Source organism: Idiotropiscis lumnitzeri, chromosome 9, assembly GCF_059441095.1.
Source record: "Idiotropiscis lumnitzeri isolate Australia: NSW breed Sydney's pygmy pipehorse chromosome 9, RoL_Ilum_1.0, whole genome shotgun sequence".
NCBI lineage: Eukaryota > Metazoa > Chordata > Actinopteri > Syngnathiformes > Syngnathidae > Idiotropiscis > Idiotropiscis lumnitzeri.
Genome location: NC_142399.1, coordinates 19483169 through 19505127, shown reverse-complemented (window position 1 = coordinate 19505127; position 21959 = coordinate 19483169). Strand labels below are relative to the sequence as shown.

At 37.5% G+C, this 21959-nt stretch overlaps 1 protein-coding gene across 1 annotated transcript in view; it reads right to left on the bottom strand.

Annotated features, from left to right (window-relative positions):
• The window catches only part of LOC148330678 (uncharacterized), a 61202-nt gene extending 41445 nt beyond the window's left edge, over nucleotides 1-19757 (bottom strand). Inside the window, exons 1-10 of the mRNA XM_088305327.1 lie at nucleotides 19643-19757; nucleotides 18134-18160; nucleotides 11271-11321; nucleotides 8727-8762; nucleotides 8453-8479; nucleotides 8183-8209; nucleotides 6465-6491; nucleotides 6361-6387; nucleotides 4981-5007; nucleotides 3592-3663 (exon numbers count right to left, since the gene is read on the bottom strand). Coding sequence (XP_088161453.1) covers nucleotides 3592-3663; nucleotides 4981-5007; nucleotides 6361-6387; nucleotides 6465-6491; nucleotides 8183-8209; nucleotides 8453-8479; nucleotides 8727-8762; nucleotides 11271-11321; nucleotides 18134-18160; nucleotides 19643-19645 — 324 coding nt within the window. The 5' untranslated portion in view covers nucleotides 19646-19757. The remainder of the gene's footprint in view (nucleotides 1-3591; nucleotides 3664-4980; nucleotides 5008-6360; nucleotides 6388-6464; nucleotides 6492-8182; nucleotides 8210-8452; nucleotides 8480-8726; nucleotides 8763-11270; nucleotides 11322-18133; nucleotides 18161-19642) is intronic.
• Nucleotides 19758-21959: the final 2202 nt, after the last annotated feature.

Below are 21959 nucleotides of genomic sequence, written 5' to 3'. Positions count from 1 at the left end.
TGGTTTTGCAATTCTATTTTGTGTCTTGTGCACTACATGCACAATGATATTCTTTTGAATGAGCAATTGGTTTGAGCACGTTTGAAGCACCACCTGGTCTGACTTTGTAAAGCAAAGTAATGGCTTCACTGCAGTAATTACAATGTTTCTATTTGAGACGACTGGCACATTCTATTGTAAGATCATCCAGAAAATCCACATTAAACACAATTTATTCTCAGTCTTCCCTGACCACTGTAACACAGTTTTTATTAGAGGTAATATGGATTAGTGCTGCCAAAATTAAAAAAAAAATGAGCTTCCTTGTCAGGCCAATATGATGGCTATCATGACAAAACGATATTGTGAAAATAAAGCATGAATTATTTTGTATTTCAAGACAGATTATGTGATTTTCTTCCATAATTACAGCCAGTGTTTTCAGATGCAAAGTACGCTGAGACATAATGTGGGCCATGAAGTCAGTCTATATGCCAGCGTTCCAAGAAGATATTGCATTATTATGATTTTAATTGCATCGTTGAACGTGATATTAACTCACAACCTTTAGTGGCGTATGCAAAAGAAAATGTGTGTTGATGTGAAAATGGATTATTATATGAATACCTTCAAGTATAGCTGCAAAAAAAATAAATAAAGAAATAAAAATAAATAAATAAAAAAATTGGATTACATTATGATGACTAATTTTTTACACCTGGATCCAGCACTACCACAAGCCAGCTGGGAATTTTAAGAAACTAAAATATTAAACTAAGAATAATAATATTTGAAATAATCAAAATGATCTGCCAATAGAACAAGAAACTTTTACTTGACAATATTTTGAAAAATATAAAATAATACCAGGCCCGTACCAAACTACAGTAGTCTTGAAATTAGTGTTTTTTAAAATTAAATCAAGTAATCTTGCCATTTTTTTCAAGCTGTAATATTTTGAAATATTTTCTTAAAATAAATAAATATTCACAAATTTCATGCCTGGGAATAGGAAAAATGAACACTCTAAATAATATAACAAAACATGACGTAAAAATAAAGAGATTCATTTCAGTTTCGTATGCAAAATGAAAAAATGATAAATGTTGACTTGAGAAACCTCACTTCAGGTCCTTTGATTGTTGGTCAGTCATCTTAAAATGTTGAAAGTGTTTGTTTTGAGCCTCACAGTACTAAAAACTAGCTATTAATACTTGATGCCAAGACTGTAAGTTGAAATAAGATAAGAAATAAGTGTCTTTAAACAAGCAGAATGAACTTGTTTACAATTTTATTTTTCGCAAACATACAAATAAATTATATCTTATTTAAGATTCCAGCTTTTGCAATGTGATGGCATGTCACTGTGGTCTGTTTTAAAGAATGGTTTGAATTGTATTTTTTAATTTTTATACCAATACATATCCAGGTCCTTTATTTTTCAAGTCCTTTTTAAGATATCCTGTCATGAGTGTATTATACTTTTTAACAGCAATAAAATAATCTGCACATTCTCAGTTGTGTCTCATTTTGCTGTTTTTAAATGTCAGTTTGTGTCAGTTGAATTGCGTACGCCTCAGTCGATTCAACAACATCATGAACCAACAAAGCGATTCACATTTATTCTGCACTTTTGTGGCCAATCAAATATTATTTTGATTTGATAATGTCTGCCAAAGTCAGCTGGGCTAGCCTCCAGTTCAACTACGACCATAATGAGGACAAGGAAAAGGGATGGATTGAATTTCATTACAGCGTTCCCTCAATTTTTGCAGGTGATACATTCCAACCCCCCTGGCAATCAGTTGAGTTGGATTTTTTTGTTTGTTTGTTTTTTACGCCGCTGTTAAGCCATTACAACCCCATTATGTTCCCCATGCTTCTATACACTTGTCTCACTAAATAAATGTAATTTTTTAAATGCACAATGTAGAATAAATAGTCAGCTGCTGATTATCAGTGACAAACTGTCTTATTTTCATGGTCTTGGTATTAGTTTAGCAAATTTCCCCTTATAATAAAATACATCTTTTGAATGGACCGACTGCGTGTCAAAATAACAAGCTAAAACTGCAATACATGAAGTTATGGTGAAAACCCAAGAAAGAGTGAATCTGCAATATCCGAATCATGAAGTACTGAGGGGAAACTGTAAACCTTTATTATTAAACATACTATGGAAAGAAAAGACCTTTGCCCTTTTTCAAAACATAACTTTCATTAGCAATAGCAACTGCAGCAGTTGGTTAGTTACAGCGAGATGGGGGAGGTTTTGGCGACGGTTGAAAACGGCTTGCATCAACAGAACAGAGCGGAAGGGACAAGTAGGGGGAAAAGAGAATTGTACCTTGAGGCGTTTTAGGATTAGAGGGCTTATTGAGGGCATGTTGCGCACGGTGATAGGCAACATCTGCCGAGGGGAAGTCACAATACACAGGTGGCCAAAGGTGCAAAAAAAGGTCACCGGGCAAAGGTCACCATCAGGCCAGAGAAAGGAAAGAGGGTAGAGGTTGAAGAGAGGGAGGAAGTCAGGGGTGAAGGAAAGAGAGAAATACAATACAACATGACAATGAAAAGCAAGGAATAAAAGGGAGGCAAACAAAACAAGGATCGAAGGTAGAAAGGCACGGCAAACTCTGGGCCTGGAATGGCTATAGGTTTACAAACACTGTCCGCTGTGCTTAAGTAAAGATGCAATTTTAAAGCCATATTTATCTCCTGAAAGTTAAGAGATTGATTGCTTACAAATCACCAAACATCCCTTTTTGAGGACTTCTTTTTTAAAGCCACCTTGTAATAAATAGCCAGGCCCCTAGATTGCAGTTTAGCAGTGATCCAGTGTGTGCCAGTCTTGCCACAAAGAGAGTTCAGCAGTACAGTTACAGTGCATATCCAGACTTACTGTGGCCAACTGTCCAGCACAGGGCTGTACAATACGTCGCTTCTGTTGAGATGATCAGCATCATCAAATACAAGTTTAGGAGATGGCAGTACAAAATATATATCTATATATAAATGATCTCACTGAAATCTTCATTTGTCCCCCTGACACCAAAGTAGACAGAGTTGAGTGAACGTGCCTACATTTTACATACCACACAGTACATATTTCCCAAAAATGTGATCCAACTTGTGACTATTTTTTCTGTGTGACCTTGGTGACACAACAATCAAGCAAACTTCAATATTCAATCCGAATTAAAACGACTTTTATGGAAATATATACATGGCGGTTGAAAGGAGTAAATGTAGGCAAGCTTTCTTATCCTTCACCATTTGTCGCTTTCCATCCCACCATTTTGATGTAAAAACATTTTTGAAGTCCAATTTCGTTTTGAAATGGGCATATTATGTACAATGAACACAAATGATGTCATTATTTATCCTTGATTAAATGAATAAATAAATGTGGCTATATGAGCATATGTGGTCCAGAGAATTGACGGATGAAAGATTGAGACATTCGCTTAGTTTAGTCTTTGGTGGAGAGCGGTAAATGCTTGAGGAGTGCCTTGGTTTCAGGACACTGCCTCTCTTTGCGGCACGACTTGGTGACTCCCCCACTTCCCCCAAACGTGTTATCCATCGGGGTGTTTGTGGCCACCCACAAACCTTCAACATCAGCGGTTGACTGGAGCGTAAGGCAGCCAAGGTTTTCAACGGAAGATCCTGCACAAATAGGCTCTGCCAGAGAAGTGGTCGCTTCAGTCAGTGCAAGCAATGTTGACAGCAAACCATTAACCAAAAGATAAAGAGGGGAGTGTGCCATGAGCTGGCTATCTCTTTGACACATTAAGTTAAACCTTTCCAAGTTGTTGGAAAAGTGTCTGGAATGTTATTTAATCACGCATTTTCTGCAAGACAATTTGGCAAAATTTGCAAGCCTGTTAATCGACTCATCACGATTCAAGCCAGTTTCAACCAAGCAATACAGATTTTAGCGTGTCCACTGTTAAGAGCTGCAAAGACGATGGTGTCAGGTGTACCCTTGGTCACCCATGTGACTAGACTGGTGAAAGGTACCAAAATAATGGATCTGTACTTTCCCATAGTGCTCTCCACATGGGAATCAACTTCAGTGGTATTACATACCTAAAGAGTTGGTCTTAATTTTTTTATCTGAATGGTCAACAGAGGATTGATTGTAACTTCAGGGTGACAGCAGATGTGGTGGGTTGTCTTCATGTAAAAAGTCACACGGAAGAAGAAGAAACAAAACATTGGAGGTCAATCGGTGTCATCTTGTTTACAGTGTGGTATAACTTTTCCCTGAAGACTTTTAGCCTACACGCTGTGTCCATGATAATCTCGATTGAACTGTGACGCTTGGTTGAAACGGCTTTGAAAATGAAATTGTGGGACATTTTTTGAAATATGAAACAGGTAGTTCTACTGCACCAGTCGTTGCCATCAGTGGTGCACGCTCTCCCTCAATGTTTTGGTCATGAGGAAGAAAGCGCTCAGATTTCTGTAGTTGTCATCAGTTTGGACATAAATTGTCACGTGTCCCGACAGATTAGCGATGAAGCAAAACACATACATTTCATTGTACTCACTTCTTAAAAGTAAATATTTCACTTGCAGACTTAACTGCCTCAGAACTCCCTCTTCATGGAAATCTTTTTCTTGGCACACTTTCACACAGGCCTTTCTTATCATGTCCAACTTTACATGTTCCAGCCGACTGCTGGTAATTGCCTTGTTTTCGCTCAAGTAGTCAAACCCAAGAGATGGCGAGTTAAATAACTGCAAAACTACTCGCATATGTTACCTATCACTGTCTGAGCTACTTGTCTTTGTATATCAGGCTTCTGTTCAGTTTCTCCTCTTCCAAACTACATTTTCTGCTTTGGCATTCCTGGTTACAACTCTACATCCTGTCAGATGGTAATATTAGCAGCTGTGGAATAAAATAGTTTACAGGTACAGGTATTCAAAGTTTTTTTAATGACTGCATATGATTGTTTTAACGTGATAATTTTTAACGTGATGCTTTCTTACCCGATGTGCGTAGTCGCCACAGACGCCCTGGAGAGAATAGAAAAGGTTGAAACAAGATGTGACCATGACAGCAACACTTAGATACAAACATAATCTGTGGTCATAAATTTGTCTGGCTTAATGTGCATACATTTTCAGCAGCTGTACTATGCGACTGTGTAAATAACATATTTGACTGATTCATTTTCAAAATTATACTAAACGGCCACTTGATTGGGCTGAATGAACAATGGCACTTATTTAATAAATACATCTATATGAGGGCAGTACTAATATTCATTAATACCCCTCAATGCCCCCCCCCCTTCCCAACTCCGTAGTGATTTCATACGTTTTATACGACTACTTTCAACATTTCTTAATAACGCCCGTTTTTTATGGGCGTGGCTTGCTTTTTTGAAATTTCATCTCCGCTGGTCTACATCAGTGAAGGGAGAAGGTACGTATTGGAATATTGTTTCCTGGCTTGCTTTGCCGTGTGCTGTTGTCAGCTAGTGTCTGAAATTTGTGACCAAAAGTCAACCAAATTTATATGCAGAGCGCCAGAGGAAGCACACTGCTATATTGGACAGGGGATGTCCGCATTTAAATGTCGCTCCACCCAGTGTGAGTACGTTGCATGAATATTGCGTGACTTTCACAATTAAGTCAATTGGGAGTCTGTGAAAACCATAAAGTGCGGCTTTTCGGACTCAAGCACACAGAAGAATATGCCGCCGACTGATTTATCCAAAACAAATTTATCCTAGTGCTGTCAAGAAAGATCAAATTTTTTTAACTATTAATGTAAAAAAAAACAACTAATTATTTGCGATTAATCACATTTTTCTACTGCTATTTTTTATGAAGCTTGTAACAGGTATTTACTTGAATAATATCTCATAATCAATGTAAAATCACCAAATATCATGTGTATTTCAAATCAATTAATTTTCCTGATTAAAAAAAATACATAAATTGAGCTTGTTAGTGAAAAATGACCATGCCAGAGGGATGCTCGCTTTAATGCACGTCTTGATTCATCCTGCTGGAAAATACTTTCAAATAGATTGACTTTGATGAGCAGAACTTATTATTTTGACCACTTGAGGGCAGCAGAAACAACAAGGATTTTTTTATCTTGCGCCAATGTGGTACATTTCTTGTTTACATGCTTGGAGATGCCATTATTTGTTGTGTGTATTGATCTGCATGTAGCTGTAATGTACACAAAAAATACATTAAAAATGTGTTACCCTCTAAAAATGGGTATTACACAGTACTACTATTATGATGATGATAGCAATTATTATTAATTAGGTATGTTTCAGTTAACGTTTCTATAAAATTTCCTTATAGGCTGATAAATTACAGCAGTCTTGTTGGAACAACAAATCTCACCTTCTCTCCTTTAGGTCCTGGTTCTCCCTAAGTGAAAAAAAACAAACTTTGTTTATAGTTATCCTGTACTAAAGTGTGTCATAATGTACACATAAGTGACTTACAAGGAGTCCTTTTGGGCCACGCTGACCCTGAAAGACATCAGCAAATGACTGTCTTAAACCTTAAAAAGTTTTGAATCATAACAAGAGGTAAATAAGCTCTGGCACAAGTTCCCTCTATTAGCTCCAAACTAATTACAGAGCTTGTTATGAGCAAACTCCTTCAGTTTGACTTCCCATCAGGCCCTGTGGTGTGAGCTGTCAGTGTGCAGCAACTGGTTGATAAATGATGGCGTTAGGGGGCCCGACCCGTCTATTACAATCCATAAGGGTGACCCTGCAGACTTAAAAGCTACTTTTGGAAAGCAATCGTATGTCTAATATTAACCAGACAGCCTCTCAAATTTCTTTTAACTTCTCGCTGACATATGTTAAGAAAAAGACAATTAAAGGAGCGCATCATGAGAGAATAGTCATTACACAGAGAACATTAAGAGTTATTTGAGTCATTTTCTACCATTTGCCACGCCTGGGTGGGTCAACCCCCACCCACCCAAAAAAACAAACAAAAAAAAAACAAACAGGTATAATGTCTAATGATTTTAGTTTCTGGTAAATAGCTATTGGAATCAATATTGATTATGAGAGCGTCATCAACGCAGACATGACTTGAACCATAATGCCAAGCAAGGAAACAAAGATCATTTGTTTGCGATTTGCAGAAATTATAAAATTATTGTGAAACAAAAATTCCCACTGTCATATGCACTCTAACATTTACACTAGTCATATACTATTATGTTCATAGACTACTGTATGTGTCTGAAATACAGAAAAAAATACATTGTAATTTTTTTTTTCATTAACTTAATTTTTTGGGGTGTTCGCGTTTATGTTTTGGTCTCGGTTAAATAGGTCTTTTTTCTTCAGAGAACAAGTTCAGCTCATTAGCCAAGTATACTGCAGCAACTACAAATATAATAACGGCATGGATATAACAAATACACATTCACAGTATGATATAACATAATTTACAGAAACGCGAGCAAGACTAAGAAAGCTTTGATTCATGCAAAATCGTCAGAATTGTGTCCACACACCCATCTCTCAAAGAGAAAATGTGGGTAAAAAAGCGCCCATCTTTTTAAACAAGTGAGTCTCAAGCAAGTTATGGTGGCACAACATATTGTTATTTATCAATTAACCTTTTATTTTCCCAGGTAAGGAAATTGAGAATGGATTCTCATTTGCAATGCTGAACTAGTGTGCCATGAGCGAGCATCAGTAGTATTGTGGGAAATTATCTAGCCAACAATGTATGGTGACAGGCAGATTAATTACTTATGCATGCTTCATCCATTACGTTGCATAAAGTCTAACAAACCAGTGTATCCATGTGTTACCATTCATAAAACGGAATAAGTCAAGGATTCCTCTGATTATATAAGCTTTGTGTTCAATTCAAGCGCCCCTATTTCATATAGTGAGTACTTTGCCGTTATTTCAGTATTTAATTTTTTTGGGTGACATTTTTGTTTTTGGTCGTGTGCCGTGAAATATGTGAAATGGGTGTCTTGGCTCACTGATGCTTGCATCCCACTATATGATCACGCTGTTCGGATCAGATAAATTCAAAAAGAAAAGAGACGCTAAATTGACATTAACAGCAATCCCGTTGGATTTCAACAATACAGTATAGCCTAAATTACCTTTTATATCTGCATATAATAGTGGAATTGCTTTTCAACTACAACACTGGGACATCTTTAAATAATGCTTACCATGTCACCCTTGGGCCCATTCTGTCCCTGTGGGAACAGTAAAATTAGGATTAAGAGCCTTTCGTTGTAACAAACAAATTTTCCAAAGGACGCATTGCATGAAATATGACTTTCCATACATTCAGTTCTCCATGGGTTATTATACCTCAGTTTAATTTTCAGGAATAGAAAACATAAAACATTGACCCCTCATATATTTTGTGAATATTTAATAGGTATATAATCTATATCTTTATAGAGTTGTGTGAAAGTGACTTCAAAGAAACTCACATGCTTGCCATCCAGCCCAATTGGACCCTAGAAAAAATAATTAAAGAAAACATTTTCCATCACAAATGGTATTACAAATGTGAACAATGAAATATTAAACAAATTTAACTGATATTTAGCAATAAAAAGGGTGCGGTGACATTCCTCCTGATGAAATGTTAGTAATTCTTGCATTGGAGTAGGAAGTAACTGAGTTAACTATCTTGTTATCATTTTAATTTACATTTTGTGCTATTCAAATTATTATTATTATTCTTTATTGTGTGCTACTCACTGGAAAGCCTGGAAATCCTCTTGTTCCAGGCTGACCCTGAAGAGAAAAATGAAAAGTTGCTCCCTTAGAATACAATTTACAAATTACAATTGCAAATTAGACATATTATCCATAACATGGACTACACATAAAAATGGGGCATGGAACACTGTTTTTGCAAAATAATACAAGCAAGGTCCAGACTTATCAGTCGGATACATTTCAACTGTCATGGAAAGTCCATTTAGCATTTAAACTATGCATTTTCCTAAACTGTCATTCCCTCATGATATCCTCATCCATGTGGTAAACCACCGTCTAAGCGTTACTGGATGTCTAGCCCTCTATGTTCTGAACTTGGCTCCGACAGTGAGGAACTTCCTTCGTAGACTGTTATTCATTAGGGATGCTTATTACCATTCAGGAAGAGTGGGCACACAAAGATTTAGAATTCATAAGAATCAATGACTACAACAGAAGGCTGTTCTACTTAAAGTGTTCTTGACTTTTGGTTTTGAAAATGAACATACAGTCATTTGGAAATTAATAGAATCTCAACTGGAATATTGTATTTGAGCAAAGTTCTGTCATTGACCTCTGATTGGTCTCGTTGCTGCTTCGCCTCATTTGAATCATGGCCAAATTACACATTCAAACCTCTTCTATAGTTCTAGTGTTTCCACACTGTCTGTAATTACATACAATCATTTTATCATTAGCAGGCCATTCAGCATGTTTTGAATCAAGAAACCAGTCCAGCCAATATAAACCTGAGTTCCATAACGCAGATGCTAGGAAATACAAGGGCCTTACTTTGTCCAGGTAAACCAATAAGATCATCCAAGGCTGTTAGTGTGGTTCTGTCTGATGTGATATGTAACACTTTGACTTTAAGGCTTTCAAGGAATCAATAAGTGGGAAAATTTTCTTTACATACGCTTTTTGGTTGTATTATGGTTGATGTGTGAGCCGAGCCTTCCCAGCACACACTTACAGTAGCTGCTTTGAAGCAGGGCTGGAGTATTCAATTCCAGACATGACATGTTTTTTGCTGTCTCGACTGCAGGTATTTGACTCTGACTTGTTTTCGGACTCGGCCAAATGAACGTCCTCTTTCATAAGAAAGTTTTGCTAAAGTTTTTCAGATTATAAAAGTAGTCTGATTGGTTAGCCTAATTGCGAGCGCCAAAGCACGCCGTCTTAGTCTTGCAGCCATGCCTGCCAACAGCAGGGATGTAAAATTTACTTTAACTAACCATTGAGAACTGGCATTAGCCACAGTGTCTTCGAAAACTTACAAACATGAATCATGTTGTTTGTTTATCTGCACACACGGTTAATAAAAAGGGTTCCATCCCATTTAAGAAGACTGTTGGGCATAATCAAATTTCTCTTATTTTGTGGTCATGAAAATAGTAATTTTCTGTCTCAAGGTTTTTCTTGATCTCATTTGGACTTGACTTGTACTCGGTCTGTTGGTGACTCGGACTTGAATTGGACTCGGATGATTGTGACTCAAATTTGTCTTGGATGGATGATATAAGATTAAAGTCTAACGCACGGAATGCGTGAGTTCTGGTCTTATTGGATCTCAGTACAGCCTTTTATACAATTGATCATATCACACCGTTGAACAAGTTGCTATCTTGTGTGGGATTAAATGGAATAGTCCTAAAAAGCTTTAAAGTCTTACTTGGAGAAAAAGATTGTGACCATTGGAAGTTTTGAATCTGATCGAATGGCCATGACGTGTGCTGTCCCTCAAGGTTCAGTCCTTGGACACCTTTTGTTCAGTCTGTAAGTTACTTTTGGGTTCAATGCTTCAGAACACACTCAGACCCATGATTGGGGGTGCAAAGCCGTCTCTATTTGCCCATGTCACATGCACGGCCAACGACATCATCCTCAAGGGGAGCTCTACTCTACCGGCTGCCAAAGTCATGCACGGACGCCAGCAAGTCTATTTCTGTTTGCGCAATGTCAAGCGTTGTGTACTTGTGCCTCCTTTGATGTAAATGAGAGATTCCACAAGGATTGGCTGGGAAAAGACTACGTTCATCCTACAACGGTGTATAAAAGTGCAAACGCCTAGTTATGCTCAATTATACATGTGTCATTTTAAAAGTTCTACTACTTTAATATTATGGTAGTCGGATTGAGTAGCTAACTAAAATTAACAGTAACTCTAGCCGAAGCCCTTAATGAACTGGTGACTCGCAGTTTTAAAGTAATTCTCCCAATCTTGCCCATTATGTATTCTTCTATGACTTTCCAATTACAGCCACAGATGTGCTGGTCACAAGTTTACTTATACTCAGGTCACTCCATCCTCCCACTGGTCAGCAGATTGCATTGCCACTCAATTACATTGTCACAACAAAATATGAATTTGTCCCCTCAGGATTTGATTCCAAGAAACATCAGCCCTGCCCAATCACACATAATATGAAGATCACACGTTTCAATATAACAGCCCAAAGTTTTATTTTTCTCTTAACTTGGAACAGTTTGTAGCAAAGCTCATAAATTGTTGAAATACAGAATAGTGAAAGACAAGACACTTACAGGTGGTCCTCTTGGTCCAATGATCGACAGACCTGGTTCTCCTGGAGCTCCCTGGAGGATAAAACATAGTTACACACTAAATCAGAGACGCTCTACTGCAGAAAATGGTTCAATGCAATAATTGTAAAATGTTATATAACAAGTCGTGATGTCATATCACATTTTGGTGAAATGTGTAAGACCCCTGCTGAAAATGTAAGAAAAATATGGAGTTTGTCTACCCTTCACACCTTAGAGATTGCTACTTTTGTCTGCCTCTTTCACCAGTTCGGATTTGTGAACAAGCTCCAAGGATGCATCTTGCATGAAAGTGAGCAGCTTGGCTAGTTCCAATATTTCCTCTAAATTTCCATGTGGCTGAGCATTCACACAAACTCCCTCAGCATTCATTGGACCGCGGTGAGCAACATGAGACAAAGACACGGCGGCTAAACTAGTATCACACCTGTCCAAAACCTAAGATCATAACACTTTACATGATACACGTATGTTACAAAAAAGTCAAACCACCTGACTTAATCGAAATCGAGCATTTGTTACAAGAATAAAATTAGTCTGGGATTTATGCCAGGTTTTATGTCGTGAATCGGCCATAATTGACTTATGTTTGTAATAATCATGTCATGCTAATATATATTTAGGCTTTAATAGTTGTTATCTTATAATATTAAAAAAATCTGATCAAGTGGAATGTGGCATTAGTGGCGCTTTTCATCACAACATGAATATGAAAGTGGTTGAAAAGGTAAATTGAGTAAGTGGTGAGATGCTTCACTTGTTAGCCAATCATCAAGAAGGATTTTAATGTCATGGGAACTTTTCTGAAATGCATACTTTTTAACTAATGCTAACAATTAATGGCAAAAATCTTTGGTGGTAAATATTAGTCGGCTAACTTGAGCTGTCAGATCATTGTAACAGATTTTAAAAGCAGGACGAACTGGCCTAAATGTCCTAACTCAATGTAGATTGTTAGCTTCAATGTTGTTTTTCACACATGGGACTTGGTCACTTGTGACATGTTTCCTGGGTAAGCCAATCACCAGAGCTTGCGGGAACTTATAGATCACTTGATTACAAGGCATCATGATTGCTCGCCTTGTCTTTCAGTGCATTTCAGTCTTTTTCTGTTGCATTTTTCTTTCCTTGCTCTATAAACTACATGTGACAAATAAGGTTTTTGATTTCCTCAGATTAGGACAATATGAACATACAAAATGCAGATAATGCTCAGGTTTGATTTTTCTTTTTATGCGCTACACCAGGGGTGTCAAAATTAAATACACACTGGGCCGAAAAGTAAAACTTGAACGAAGTCGCGGGCCAGCATTTAATTTTTTTAAAACAATATAAATGGTGATTTTTTTTTTATTGAAAATTATTATTATAAGTGTAACATGATGTTTAGTTTTTATAATTACTATTATCATATAGAATGTTACTATTATCTATAGAATGTAAAATGGTGTAGTAGTCATTTGGTATAGACTCACAAGTCAAATATAATTACACTGCGGGCAAAATTTGGCCTGCGGGCCAGAGTTTGACACCTATGTGCTACACACATTTGTTGTGCATTGAGAGGGTAAAAGCTGGTTAGGCACCATAGGAACATTGGCTAGAGTTCGAAGGTTATACCATATAACAGGACGTATAATAGGAGTGAACTAGTTCGCAATTGTTTTAAATGTATCATCATCAGTGTATCGAGATTCATATCCATTTGTCTCCAGATACGGAGTACGTAATGGAATTTCCCCAAACTCTTCTGATGCATCCATTTTCTAGACCACTCGTTAACTGGAGCCTATACCAGTTGACTTTGTGCGAGACGTGGGGTCCACCCTGGACTGGTCACCAGTCGATCTCAGGGCACATAAAAGCAAACAAGCATTAACACTCACATTCGCACCTACGGGAAATGTAATCATTAAAAAAAAACATGCATGCGTTTTGTATGTCACCCAAGCACAGGGAAAACACCGAAAAGTACCAATTGAGATCAAACCCAGATCTTCTAACTGTGAGGGAGACATGCATGTTAAACCTTTGCTGAAACATCAGGAAGACCTCAGGGCCATCTGATTTATTCAATAAATGGTGTATCTCAGTTCAACACATTGCCTGTCTTAAATGATGATTTGTTTTAATGTTCCAATAGCTTCAATGAGAGGATCTTATTAATGCACAGTTTCACCCACCCTGCCTGTATGTTTCAATAACATTGATCCATTAGCCTAAACACCATTTCACAGAATTTTGTATGATAATTTCTTTGCTTTCAGATGCAACCCCACCAAAAGGCCATGCTGGATACTAACACATCAAATGCAAATCTCTTTATATATCTATCTCAGTAAATGTCTGCTTTCATCACCCAAGACAAAATCGCATGAGTGATGATGGAAAAATATATGTTTAAGTGTGGTTTAAAGGCAAACAAATTTCTGTGACCACAACTTCCAGTGAGATGAGACAAGTGACGATATACAGCACAGGCACACTAGTGCAAAAGATTAGGTTACTTGTAACTTTGTGTTCCACCCTGTGATATATGGAGTGAAATTGCCAAGGCAAAGTCACAATCACAACTAAAAACAGAAAGCACTTAGAGAAAGTGCATTGCACACAATCCTCCCCATGGAATCACAAGCAGACCAAACTGCATAAGTTTTCCTTGAAAATGAACTTTTCTTTATCCATTGAAAAGCTCAATATCCATCTGCAGTGGGTCTATAATTATACTAATATATTCTCATGTTTTTTCAACAAAAAAAAACAAAAAACGCTTTTAAAAAAAAAAAGAAAAGTGGTGCACTGGCAATCCGGTTACATTAATAATTTAGTTGAACCGACTTGAACATTTTAATGTTTTCTTCGCCTAATGCCTATTGAGGTTCCTATTGCAAAATAAGGGGAGACCAAACATTTTCTCCAGAAAGTTAGGCAAACAGCTTGTCATAAGTTCGACCACATTAATTGGCTCTAAAGATTTTCTCTACATACAAAAAAAAACACAGGACACTGAATCTACATCTCAAACTCGTCTTACCATATTTCTGATATACATTTGTTATATTTAAGATCAAAGTATCTTAAAGGATCACTATCAGATTTCTGTCTCCCTTAGTTTACTTGAACAAAACATTTTTCTAATCAGACCTGTAACTGTCCAGTTAACAGATGAACACCCCAAATCTGAGCCAAGTTGTACTTATTCACGGCATTGACAATGATCCAAATGTCCCTAACCACTGAGATGCGGGTCAGTGCCAATCCTCACCAGTACAGTGAGACAGAACAAAGGAATATTTTATTGATCATCAGCATTTGAAAGAAGTATCATTATGAAAAAAAAACAAAAAAAAACAAGTGACTTCAACTGAATACAATTGCTTTAGGAGTGAAACAAAAAAGGTTAGCCAACAAGCTAGCAAATATTAGTGAAAACAAATGATTTTTAGAGGCTCTTCACAAAGGGGGACAGTCCAAATGATGAGACAGAAGAAGAGTCTTCAACTTCCAAGAAATATAAATCTTTCCAATTTGTGTTTACTCGTTTCTAGGCCTGGTCCGTGGTGCAAAAAAGGTTGGGACTGTGAAGTAGACCTGTCCATATTCATTTTCTATACTGCTTAACCTCACTAAGTTGAGCTGGCTTTGAGTGAAAGGTGATAGCATCCCCCCCCAAAAAAAATAAATAAATAAATAAAAAAAATCTCTCTCTCTCTCTCTCTCTCTCTATATATATATATATATATATATATATATATATATATATATCAGAGGTACAGGGTTCAAGTCCGGCTATGGCGTTCCAGCGCAGAGTTTGCATAATCTCCCTGTGCCTGCATGGGTTTTCTCTGAGTACTCCGGTTTCCTCCCACATTCCAAAAACATGTATGGTAGGTTGATTGGACATTCTAAATTGCCCCTAGGTATGTGTGTGAGCATGGAAATCTATATACAAAAATTAATATAATTATTTCTGTATTTACGTAATAATTTTGATTTGTAATTAATTATTTCTGTACTTAATTAATTATTTCTGTATTTAATTAGGGCGGCACAATGGCCTCACAATGCAGAGGTCGTGGGTTCGATTCCGGCTCTGGCCATCCTGTGTGGAGTTTGCATGTTATCCCTGTGCCTGCGTGGGTTTCCTCCGCATGGACTGTCAAAATTAAAGCATTAACTCAGGTGATTAATCCAAAATGTTTTAACTCAGTTAACTCAGTTTGATTTATTTAAAAAAATATTTGCATATTTTGCAAATATTGTCCCATATTAGCTGTCTTTAGCACATCTCAGAACAAAACACTGTTTTTAAGTTACCACTGGGCCTTGCAAACCAACACTGCGGGAGTGTGGCGCTTGTGGGCAGTTTTGAGAAATGTTTTTAAAACAAATGTCTGTAAAGTTGTCTCCATTTAGATCGTATTCAAGAATCAAAGAAAGGTATTAGAACAGTCTTTGATATAAATATACTTCATATTTGGTGATTTTGCATCAATTCCAAGATATTATTCAAGTTATATGTTATAAGCTTCGCAAAAAAAATTGTAGTTGGAAAATGTGAGTAATCATGATTAATAATGGAATTTTTTGTGATTAATTAGTTAAAAAAATTTATCACTTGACAGCACTAATATATATATATATATATATGTGTGTGTGTGTGTGCGTGCGTGGGGGGTGTGGGTGTGTGTGTGTGTGTATGTGCATATATGTCTGTGTAAGTGTCTTCTTCCTTTTCAATTCAAACAATTATGTTCTAAATAAGGAACATTCAACAAAATTTGGCTAAAAGGAATTGAATACCAGTCAGATTACTCAGAATTATATTAACAAGATATCTTTTCAAGAAGGGTATACAGTGAACCCTCGCTACTTCGCGGTTCACCTTTCGCGGGTTCAGTGCTTCGCGGGTCTAAAAAATATTCGGGGGCATTGTAGTTTCGCCGAGCGGCACGACGGGGCGCTGGAGCGGTTAGACGGCCGGCGTGCGCCGAAGAGGAGAGTGGACGAAGAAGAGAGTGGACGAAGAAGAGCACGTTCCCCCGGGCACGATTTGGGGCGACGTTTCGCGCGGTTCAGACCGTACCAGAGCTCCGGCCAGCGTGCGTGGCAGTTAAGCCGAAGAGGAACAACTTCCGCCCGGGCATGAGCGGAGCGCGAGGCTGTCAGTTATGAATGAATAAATGAATAAATAAATAAATGAAGAATGCCACCTTTCATTTAATAGGGCACGCCGGACGGCGTACCAGCAGGTAAAAGTCGAAGTAATTAAAACAATACAAAAAGAAGTAATTGAATAAATACAAAAATAATGGCTGGGGAATAAAAAAATAATAAGTTTTAATAATAATTTTTTTTTTTTTGTTATAACATGAATTTCACTCTCTCTCTCTCTACCCGTATATATATATATATATATATATTATTATTTTTTTTTTTTTAAGCATTTTTGAAGGTGCGCCGCTATTTCGCACTTTTTTCTTTTAAGCATTTTTGAAGGTGCGCCGCTACTTCGCGGATTTTCAGTTTTCGCGGGTGGTCTCGGTCCCCATTAACCGCGATAACCGAGGGTTCACTGTATATATATGAATGCCAGACTTACCCAGAGCATTGTAGATGGTAATATATAATAATAATTGCTCTGCCTCTTAGTTGTATCGAATAAGCCACAGCCATTTCTCTATGTATAATAAAAGTGAACAAGCCAATGTTAATGAACTGCTGAGGTTTCATTCCAAGGAAACATGACTGGGGGGATGTGATGCGATTGTGGGGAAAATCGAGCACCATTCTGATGGCATGTCAAATTGTGGCTAGCAAATTCAGAGCAAAGTGTGATGCCTTCAAGATGACATTTTCCAGACATCTCCATTAATATTCATTTGCCACAATGTGTATGAACAATTCCTCTTTACCAGTACATTGTTAGAGTTGGAAACCTCAGAGTAGTTTATTCTTCAAAATTCTATAAATTATGTGGTATGTAAGTAAACGTACATTTATATTCCAAAGTCTATTTTGTTTTGATTTTTTCCCCCTTAGAAACATTATAAGTTTTTTTATTTTGCGCATCTTAACGCGAGTGCCCACCTCATTTACATGCATCTGCATTATTAGTTCACATCCCATTCAGGTTTGGTCTAATTACAAGAGATATAAACCTCTAAGGAAGCCAATTGTGCTCTATTAAAAACAAGAACCATGTAACTGAAACATTAAAGACCTTAAAAAAATTCAGAGAACTCAAACTACTACTCATGTTTCATGTGTTGTTTCCATGATAAGGCCAATATTTTTTTACATTTTGAGAAACTTCAATCAGGGAGAACTTACACATAGAAGTGAAATATTCAATTACAATACCAAGTTTTCTTAGAAATCTTCTCGTGTAGTCTGTTGTACTATCAGAAATGCACCTCCCTTTTTTTAGGTGGTGGGGGGGTTGAATTAGAAATCAGAGAGCCTTAAGTGATGGATTGTTACTTTTATTTCATGGTGCAAAGAGTCCAGGAAATCCAACCAGGGCTGGAAACCATATACAGAATGTGTCCTGTGCGCTGTTTTTTATTTGTTTATTTATTTTTTTTAAACCACACGTGCCACTCTCTGGTCCAAAACACATGCTACCTGTTAACACAGCCCAGCACTCAGCTACAGATTTCTAACCTGCACCGCAAGCAATAACCCTGTGATATGTAATGACAACCTGTTTGCTCTTTCATTATTTCACTCAACAAAAAGGCAGTAACGAAAGTTGACCCAGCTTCAGATGGCAAGATGTCAAATCAAAGCTAGCAAATAACATCAATCAACAGCCACAAAAATATCCAATGACCTAAACTTACCTTCTCCCCTGCTTGTCCTTTAAAGGCCTGGGGTCAAACACAGCAGTCACATGCAAAACGGTGTGAAGAAAGACAGAAGAGAGAGGAACCACTGTTAGAGATATGGAGAGGGTTTGGAGCATGCAAAAAATGTAGGACTAATAATGGATGAACTCAAGAAGATAGGATCTTTTATGAATAATACAAATTGTCAAGAAACGGATGAAAAAGAGCGCATATTTTGAAACAAACCCAATCTAATCCGTCCAAGTTAATTTGTTTAATTTCACACTAAAGCGTTTTAAAAACTGAGAGCTACTGAAATGCACGTGTGTGTATATGCGGGGTCAACAAAATACACATCACAGTTAAAAGGAATAACTGAATCGTGGGACTGCCAGTACATATCAGGGGTAACAACACAAGAAGACATTGAAAATACCTAACTGTGAACAGCTTTTGTTAAACCTCCCAAAATCTATTTTGATATGATAGAATTCTATCGCGAAGGTAAATCACAAATGTGGTGCAACAGTAATAGAAAGCTTCACTTCAAATCGAAAGTCCCTGAACAGGATAAAAATAGTCCCAACAATCAAGACGAGTGAGCACAAACTGCACAACAATGAATTGAATGTTATTTGATTAAAAAGGAAAATGAATGCCAAACTGCAGCTTGAGTGGCCTGAAAATATGCAAAGCAAAGAAATTACACCAAAGTCAAAGTTACAGCAGTGGCTGCTATTGTGTATTTAAATGAATGCAATGTTAAATGTTTAAATGAAATTGTACGCAGGATGGGCAGATACTTATACTAATTGCTCCTTTGGCAAAATATCCAGGTTTAGTTTGCCCTCTCCACTCAGACAATCACGTCCAACTTTGTTTAGTGCTTGGCGGTCTCCACCATTTGGAGGTACCTAAAAGGTAAAATACTAACGTGATGGCAACTACGTTAATACATGTTCACCTCAATCTTCATAGCTCACGCGCAGCATTCCCACTAACAGCGCCTATTGTCTGTTAGAGTGAAAAGCAAATTTAGTCATTTATGGGTGTTTTTGCAATTTTAGTAAATCCGGCCTGTAGTGTTTTGTATAAGTAGTCCAGTTCCATTTAGATTAGTTTTGTAAAAAAAATTTAAAATTGTTTCCAAAAGTTCCAACGTTGTGACACATTTTCAACTAAAACAGATTATCTTCACTGTCATGGCAACAGGGATCAACAAGAGCCACGAAAAGATCAGTAAAAAAATCATACAGATAATTGTGAGACTGTAAACGATACACAAAGAAATCAAGGCAACATTTAACTAGCAGGAAATGAATACTAGTGAAATTGTTTTACATATTTATAAGACAGCAATTTGTATGCACAGACTGGTGGAACATTTGGAATTTACCCCCAGACTGCCACCGATCATTGCATAGTTTACAGTGCAGTTACTGTAGTACAGGATAGCAAACGAGCAATGATGCAAAACTTTGAGTGATTTGAATCTCTGTACTCAAATAACAAAAAACAACTCACCATTCTTCCAGGAATCCCCAAACTTCCTTTGTCACCCTGACCAATATCAATTAAGAAGGAGCATGGTTCAATATTCAAGTTAGAGGGAACACAGACTCTTTTAGAGATAACTTGACATTTGGACTTGCCAACTCTTTGTAATTTTAGGGCCATTGCACAGACATAGGGTATGACAGAATTCAATTAATAAATTTTGTGAAAGTAGTATTGGTACCGTATTGAACGGCTCAGTCTCAGTTGTGTGTTTTCTCCATTTAACACGTACAAAGAGGGTACCCCCAGTGCTAGCAAACATGCGAATGTAGGCACACTTGAGAAAGGGAGCTTTGTAAGGCGAAACTGATTTCGGCACAAGTCATTAGCAGCCCCACAGGATTGAGGCCACTGCGTTTATGACAACTCAACCAAATGTTCATCAGACAGATTGCTTTAACAGTATGTAAGCATATTGCCGATGGAGGGATCTCACTAATCACAACACTCCTTACAGTCACGGTTTTAAATCAAAACCAAAACTATCACTCAACATCAGATGAACAGCATACAAGAAAACAATGAAACAACCAACTCAAGGAACACAGATTTACAATTAAAACAAAACATGAGAAATAAAAATAACACAAAGCATGTATACAGTACTGCATAGCATTCTGGGAGTCTTTCAGCCTCAGGCAATCAGAAGGCTGGTTAGAGAGAAGTCACGAGTAGTGTGCTTTGGGCAGCGTGTATTTTTTTATTTTTTTTTGCAGAGTCAGTTGTCTAAACTTGTGGTGTTTCTTGCTTTGCAATAACCTAAATGATAAGAAAGACTACGACATCGTGGACAGCTGCCCTTTTATCCAGCTTTCTCCCGCACATACATACTGGTCTGTTGTCAACTGACTGCTTTACACAATGTATTTCTCTCCGTCAATGCTGCGCGCCTTGTATTGTCAGACTCTGCCAACAGGGGGTTAACATGCACTGTGAAATACCACCAAATGGTCAGATGGGTTATTCAGGAGAGTAACGTGTTCAGATCTAAGGATCTTGGTCTATACATAAAGCGCTCTGCATTATAGGGCCCTGTCAATTGGGGAGAAAATTTAGGACTTTAAAGTGCGCCTCATGGTTGTGAAAATATGGTGCTTCTAAACAAACCATTACTTGGGAGAATAATTGCCAATCACATATGAGTTTGCATTTGTCCCAATGCCATAAAATCAATTCACCAACCAATAAAAATAATTTGCATTAAGATTACATTGTAGCCATGCTGCATCATGCTGGTGGGGAAGAGCTGCCTGCACATTCCAATAAACAAAAGTAAAATAATCATTGCACTATATTTATCATTTCTTGATAAAACATATAACAATATCCATGACAATCGTAACAGTTGAATGTCAATAAGACGGAGCTTGCCACATATAAAAAAGGGCATTAACACTGCCGACTTGATCCACTGCCAACCAAACATCCACCACACTGCAGAGTGAAGAATGTGTCTGCCCGTGAACCGATTAAATTCACCGAAATCACATTACACCGTCCGTGCCAATAGCTAGACGTGGTTCCACCAGGCGTAAAGTTACGTTTACTTTCAACTTCTAAATTCTCAGTTGCGCCTGACGCATGTCAAAGGCAACATTCTAAGCACTCTATAATTTCTACGATTGCACATAGCAGCAGATCTGTCAAATTCCCAATCAGATTAAACCAGTGCAAAAATCCCACAAATTAATACTATATTTAAATCTAAAGAGGAATAACAGACAACAACTAGCATTAAAGATTCTTAAAACATTCTTAATAACTATTCCAAACATTCAGCTGGGCATGCTGGGGAGTCCAGCATCAATTCCCTCCATCGTTACTGTATTCATCACAGAGAACAGCTGCTCACACAGATATGTGCTCCCAAAGATACACTGTGGTCAAGCTTCATGTAGACGGAGCTACAGAAAGACTGCGTGTCGCCTAGCGTTCCATAAGGCAGCTGTTGCGTTGACTCATGGGATTCGTAGTTTGTGTGTCATCAGCGCATCACATCACACCACTAAAAAAAAAGATAATGTGGAGTGGTATGGAATTGGAGGAGGAAGTGTTGCCCAGCATGTTACAATGTAGTTTAATTCTCACATTTGAGTGCATGTTCTCGTGCCTCTTAAATATCTTATTTTGAACAGACATGGTGTACTAGTTACAGTGGTTTCATTTTTAATCGCATATATTTAAGTTATTGCCATTTTTAGGGACAGTGGATCTGGCACCTTAGGTCAAAATGTAAGACAAAGAAATAAGTAGTTTAGGCTCGCTATGCAATGTCAATCCTGCA